Genomic DNA, 7,404 nt, shown 5'->3' on the forward strand with positions numbered 1-7,404 from the left:
TCCTACATATAAACTCACTAATGGGCCCCACAGAGAAGACGCAGCTATCAGCAGCCAGTGGTCATAACGAGGCATTAGCAGCTACGGTCAAGACGTATAATTGTTCTTAATTAAAGTAAAGCCTGTCGTATTTTTCACAAGTTTAAATTATTATAGTGTAATTATTTAGGACTAACAAGTGTTTCATTTGTGGATATTAATTAAGCAGTTAAGAAAGTGTGATAAGAGGTATGTTTTAATTTATTTGTATATATTTATTTTAAGTTTATACTTAAAATCGTTTAATTTTTTGTCAAAAAAAAAAAAAAAAAAAAAAAAAAAAAAAAAAAAAAAAAAAAAAAAACCTCGTATATGTTTGATGTCTGAACACCACAGGACAATATATACATTTGTAGTTATACATTTTATAAACAACAATATTTATTAGCCAATTTTGTCTGAACACTGCTGCCAAATACGAAAAAAAAAAAGAAAAAAATGTCTGAACACCACAGGCAAAACAAGATACAGTGTTCGTAATCATGCTTATCCAAACACCATGGAAAAGCAAAAATTGTCTGAACACCACAGACAAAAGACTCATTTGTTCGTAATGAAATCCATCCTTATCCAAACACCATGGAAAAGCTAAAACTGTCTGAACACCACAGACAAAAGATACATTTGTTCGTAATTATGCTTATCCAAACACCATGGAAAAGCTAAAACTGTCTGAACACCACAGACAAAAGATGCATTTGTTCGTAATTATGCTTATCCAAACACCATGGAAAAGCTAAAACTGTCTGAACACCACAGACAAAAGATACATTTGTTCGTAATTATGCTTATCCAAACACTATGGAAAAGCTAAAAACTGTCTGAACACCACAGACAAAAGATACATTTGTTCGTAATTATGCTTATCCAAACACCATGGAAAAGCTAAAATGGTCTGAACATTACAGACAAATTATATATTTGTTTGCAATAGGGCGTGTTCATGCAACATGACATACATAATAATAATAATAATAATAATAATAATGATAATAATAATAAAAAAAAAATCAGGCGTCTTGCATATCACAGAGGGACGAATTAATGATTTATGTAGATATCTATTTCACGGCGTTATTTACGCCTGACTGCGATTAAATTCTAATCGTTTATATATGTTTCTTCTTCATTTTATTGCTTAAATGGACTGCTGCTAGAAATGTTTTAAAAAACATTTTTCAGGATCATGGCCGACGATCAAGAGGTCGGAAACAACCAGTCCAATATTCCAATATATTTGAAAAATTCGGGACACTTGCAGGATCTTCTAGTCAGTTAGAAGACATCCAAAATGCAATAAAAGGTTTAACGGATTCTCTGACTGAAATGAGGTCTGACGTAAATTCTTTGAAAAGAACTGCAGTTACCTGCGAAGAAACATCAACTTCGAAACGTTTTTGCACGAGGGATGATTCAGGCTCAGATCACGAAAGCGTGGGAGATTTTTTCACCGAATCTGGGGTCACCGACGGAAATGATGATGATGATGATGATGAATTCTGCATGGTGGATTTCTTCGAGGATGCCTCAGAAACAGGAGCGGCGATAAGTTACAAACTAGCCACTTTGAGCAATAAAGCTTTGCAGGTACAACCGAAAGAAGAAAAAATAAAGGAACTTTTGGACACACACAAGAGGCCTAACAATGTAGAATTTCTACAAGTACCTTTGGTGAATGAGCAGTTGTGGCGACAGTTGCCATCTCGAGTTAAAGCACAGGATTTTCTGTTGCAGAGGACACAAAAAATTTTTTCGTCTGCTTTGGTACCGGTATTGAAGACCATGGATGAGTTAAAGACAGATGGACGACCAAAAATGAAAGAGTTGATTGGGGATACTTTCAAACTGTTAAACAATGCTTTTGTCACTACTTCTCAGATGAGACGTGACAGGATAAAGAAAGAACTTCTCCCGCTTTATAGGCCAATTTGTTCAGCAAACCAATCTGCCACTCATCTGTTTGGCGATAAAGTAGATGAAGAACTTAAAAAGTTAAGGGACAATAAGCAGCAACTTACATGTACTTCCAGGCGTTTCTTTTTTAGGGAAACGCCAGGGCATGGCGACCCTGGTACCTCAGCACAAACGGAAACATGCGCTCAATTCACAGGGCAACATGAATTTCAATCTACAGCGACGACGTCAAAATCACAATTACAGGACAAAACAGCAGAAAAAGAATACTTTCCAATCAAGAGCACAGAAAAATTAATATCCGAAGTAAGTAATCATAATATGAAATATTCCTCTACTATTATAAATACTTCACAGAATTTTCGGGCGGCGAAGACCAGAATGGCGTTGAATGAGTGGAGAAAAATAACCAAAGATAAATGGATACTAGAAACTGTAGACGGTTATCGGGTACAGCTGTCAGCAACTCCTTTTCAGTATAAAATTCCAAAACCATTTAATTTTAAAGAAAACGAAAAACATGCAATACAGTTTGAAATTACACGGTTTTTAAATCAAGGAATAATAGAACTTGCAGACGAAAACTTGGACGGAGAATACATTTCGAATATATTCACAAGACCAAAATCAGACGGACGGATTAGAATTATTTTGAATTTAAAATCTTTCAAATAGCAACTACGTCAGCAAAATACATTTTAAAAATGGAAACTTTGGGTCAGTGACCACAGCAATGAGGAAAAATTGTTATTTCGGCAAGGTCGACATTTTCTGATGCTTTTTACACTATACCTATATACGAACGGGACAGACGGTATTTTTGTTTCTTTTTCGAAGGTGTAAAATATCAATTTACAGCGCTTGTGATGGGATTTGCAAAAAGCCCTATGATATTCACTAAACTGATGAAGCCAGTTTTTTCTCATTTAAGAGCGCGGGGTCATTTAAGTTCAATTTACATCGACGACGCATGTTTGCAAGGTCAGTCATACTCCGCCTGTGCTCGAAATATCAGCGAAACAATTGATTTATTAGACAAGTTAGGATTTACAATTTCAATGGGTAAATCTGTCCTGGTTCCGTCGAAAAAGATTGTATTTTTGGGATTTGTGCTGTGCTCTAAAACAATGACAATAAGATTAACAAAGGAAAAATGTGATGATATCACAGAGCTTTGCAATAACATAATAACATGCCGGCGAATAACAATTCAAAAATTTTCAAAGATTATTGGAAAACTGGTTGCAGCATCACCGGGGGTTATGCATGCTCCGTTGTACATAAAACCTTTAGAACGACATAAGGAAAGGGAACTGAAAAACCATAAGGGTAATTTTAATATTTTTTTTACAATCACGCCAGATATTTTGGAAAATTTGCGATGGTGGATCACTCATATACATTCATGTTTCAAAAGTATTACATCGCCTGACCCGAATAACATTATGTTTACTGATTCTTCGGGACATATGTGGGGCGCGTATGATAAAACAGAAAATAGACGAACAAATGGTTTTTGGTCGGCGGAAGAACAAAATCAACATATCAATGTGTTAGAATTAAAAGCGTGTCAAGTTGGGCTATTGTCGCTTTTTAAACACAACAGAAATATCTATATAAAAATTTATATGGATAACACTACGAGTGTATCATACATAAATAATTACGGGGGAAGAATAGATTCATTGAATAAAATTGCGCGCGATATCTGGCATTGGTGTATTCAAAGAAACATTTTGTTGTCAGCACATCATATATCGGGGTCATTGAACCGCACGGCAGACAAACTGAGCCGTCCTGGAAATGAAGATTTAGAATGGAGTATATCACCTGAGATGTTCACAGCAATTTGTCGGTCTTTCCCGTCCTTAAATATAGATTTATTTGCATCTCGCTTAAATAACAAGTTTCCGACGTATGTTTCAAGACAACCTGACCCAAATGCTTTTGCTATAGCACTTTTTCATTCTCATGGCATGATAATTGTTATTATTGTTTTCCACCTTTCAGTGTAATAGGCAGGGTCCTGCAAAAAGTAGAAATAGATCAAACAGAACTACTGTGTTTAGTAGCACCAATATGGCCTGCACAGACATGGTGGCCGACATTAATACAACTTATTGTTGCACCATGCCTTCTACTTCAGCACCCTCAGGACATCCTTACGTTGTGCCATCGACCGGGAAAGAAACACCCATTAAAAAAGATGAGGCTAGCGCTTTTTCCCTTATCAGGAAAGCGCTTGAAGATAGAGGGATTTCAAATGAAGCTCAGCAGATATCATTAATTCGTGGCGGAGAACAACCAGGAGACAGTATCAAACATATCTTAAACAATGGTTTCATTTCTGTGAAAGGAAACACGATCCCTTTAAACCCCTTGTAGCAACAGTGATAGCATTTTTGTCTCACCTATATTCAAAAGGGATAACCTACAGTGCGATTGGTATTGCCAGATCAGCAATTTGTGGGTTTGTTAAGATAACTTCAAACGTAGATCTCAGCAATAATAACCTGATATCACGGTTCATGAAAGGTGTATTTAACACAAGGCCGGCACTTCCGAGATATAAAGAGATATTGGATGTGCGAACAGTTTTTAGATTTTTTATCAAAAACAGAAAATGATACATTATTATTTTTGGCTGGAAAATTAAGCATGTTGTTTTTATTGTTCTCAGCTCAGCGGTGTCAAACACTCCATCTCATTTGTTTGGAAGACATTAATATTTCAGACGAAAGATTGATAATAAACACTCCACATTTATTAAAAACATCGAAACCTGGTCGGCAGCAGACACCCTTTTTGTTTGACAGTTTTAAATCAGATAAACGCTTGTGTATTGTCAGCGTCATTAGTGAGTATTTACAGAGAACGAAAGACCTCAGAAATACCAATAAATTACTGATATCAACGGTCAAGCCTCATGGGGCCGTTTCAAAACAAACAATTTGTCGCTGGATTAAGCTAATTATGCACAGAGCTGGGGTGCATAAATCATTCAAACCACATAGCACGCGCGCTGCTGCGTCTTCAATCGCACACATGCGTGGAGTCCCGTTACAGACGATAATTGAATCAGCGGGATGGAGCAATGCTCAGACATTCGCTAAATATTATGATAAACCAGTATCAAATACCAATGGAAAATCTATGCAGGCTATCATAGATATTGCTAATTAGAGTGTATAATAATGGGACAAAAAAAAAAAAAAAAAACTGTAGTGATAATAATAATTATAGCTATATTTAATTACTTTCTATATAGTTGTGCGTGGCATTTATATTCTGTAAAAATATGAAAAACATGTGTTTTTACCGAATTGCAGAATACATAAAGACCTTTATGTCTTGAAATTAAATCGTTGTTCTTCATAATAACATGAAAGATAAATATTTACTATGGCGTTGGATGGCACGTAATGTCCTTTCCAAAATATCGCAAAAAGGACTCTAAAATCTCTGTGGGGCCCATTAGTGAGTTTATATGTAGGATGAAATTAAATGATTAAGCTAGACTTACCTGTAAGGTGAAGGTTAATCATGATTTCATCCACATAAAACTCACTAAGGGCTCACACACCCAACCCGCTACCTCCCCGTTTAAACTGATATTTTTGCGATATTATTCGGCATTACTTACTCTAAAATATGACCACTGGCTGCTGATAGCTGCGTCTTCTCTGTGTGAGCCCTTAGTGAGTTTTATGTGGATGAAATCATGATTAACCTTCACCTTACAGGTAAGTCTAGCTTAATCATTTAATTTATCTGAATTTGTAAATTTACCACTGGTAGGCATGTCAGTCGTTGAAGTCTATGATTTTGCATCGATTTCCAATGACATTTTGTCCCATATATTAGCATTCGGTCTTGTATTGTTTCTCATGGCCATGTCAAACGTTGTGCCGCTGCAGACAGCTGCTTTATGACTTTTTGTTGTTTTTTTTGTTGCTTGTCTTTTGCTTTTCATTATGCCTTTTTTCTAGACATACCAGTACTTTAACCAGTTTCTGATTGCTACTTCAAGTAACATATTGTTAGTTTGTTACCTCTTTCATCATCAGATATACTACTATGTACTGAATCTGTATGATTTGTAACGTTGGCGTTAGTGTGTTTTTTAAGTGAAACGTTAAAATACAAATGTACTGGACAAAAAGATCATTCTCACAAATAAAATATTGCCGGAATGATAACACAAAGTCCAAGGTTTCATTACAAAATAACATTTGAGCCACGCCATGACAAAACAATCATAGTGCGTCTGCGACCAGCATGGATCCAGACCAGTCTGCGCCAGGCTTAATTCTGTTCGCGTACAAAATCCTTTTACACGTAGAGAAACTGATAGCACTATGTTTGTTTTGTCATGGCGCGGTTCAAATATTATTTTGTAATGAAAGGAATTTGTTTTATCATTTCGTCAATGTTTGTTACAATGTGTTTTGTTTTGTCATGGCGCGGCTCATTTGTTTTCAGATTTTTTTTATTCCAAATGAAATATGATGTGTAATGCTTTAAAACACAGATTTAACTTTCCAAAGCTCTGTTCCATACTAATTTTTTTCTCTTGACATGCTTCACATTATTATACAACTATTTTCATGATTTTTCCGCATCAAATGTTAAATTGGTTTCCTAGTGGTTTTGCAATTCAAATGTATCGTGTAAAGGCCGGTTGATGTTAATAAAATTTAATGCGCATCCATTACAAAGCCTGAAGGGGGTTTGATTACTAGTATTTCTGTTATGCTCATTAAATATTTGTCACACCATTGTTATGTTCTGATCGTATTTCACAAATATTTGTCACACCATTGTTATGTTTTGATCGTATTTCACAAATATATAAGATTCGTATAGAGTGGCATTTTGCGTCGTGACAATAGCAAGACAAATTGTTATAGTTCGGTAAAAAAAAAAAAGAAACCAATATGTTATAAATTGTTTACAGATTGCACAGATTTAGCTGCTCAAAACATATTTGATTTGGTCTGAAGAGAGTTTCTAAAATATTCATATGAAATTATGAAACTAATAATAAAACAAATACGAGCTCGTATTTCATTATAGAATGATAACAATTATCTCTGCATTTAGTCAAGCACTTTGCATATATGGGGCGTTTTATTAGCTCACCTGAGCACAAAGATCTCAGAAGTGAGCTTTTTGGTTGGTACTGTGTCCGTCGTTCGTTGTCCGTCGTTGTCCACAACCACTTGATGGAATTTTGTCAAACTTTACTTACAGGAATGATCATTAGTTGGTCCTCTCAGAAACTACAATGCCAAGAATATAGATGTTTGGCATGTAGCATCACCTTATGGTCATGTACAATAAAGATCTTGCCCCTGGGGTAAAAAATGGCCCCGCCTTAGGGTCACATTTTTGCAAAGACTTGTATAATAAATAAATTGTCTCAAATATCTTCTCTCTGAATGAAAATTC

General features: G+C 35.5%; 1 protein-coding gene across 1 annotated transcript; it reads left to right on the top strand.

The window, feature by feature from the left end:
- The first annotated feature begins 422 nt into the window (after positions 1–422).
- On the top strand, positions 423–5,136 carry LOC132754353 (uncharacterized). The gene is made up of 3 exons (XM_060744969.1): positions 423–2,259; positions 3,964–4,267; positions 4,688–5,136. The coding sequence occupies exons 1-3, from the start codon at positions 1,366–1,368 to the stop codon at positions 5,134–5,136; spliced, it is 1,647 nt and encodes a 548-aa protein (XP_060600952.1). The 5' UTR covers positions 423–1,365.
- The last annotated feature ends 2,268 nt before the right edge of the window (positions 5,137–7,404 follow it).

Source organism: Ruditapes philippinarum, unplaced genomic scaffold, assembly GCF_026571515.1.
Source record: "Ruditapes philippinarum isolate M1 unplaced genomic scaffold, ASM2657151v2 ctg3136_1_1_1_1, whole genome shotgun sequence".
NCBI lineage: Eukaryota > Metazoa > Mollusca > Bivalvia > Venerida > Veneridae > Ruditapes > Ruditapes philippinarum.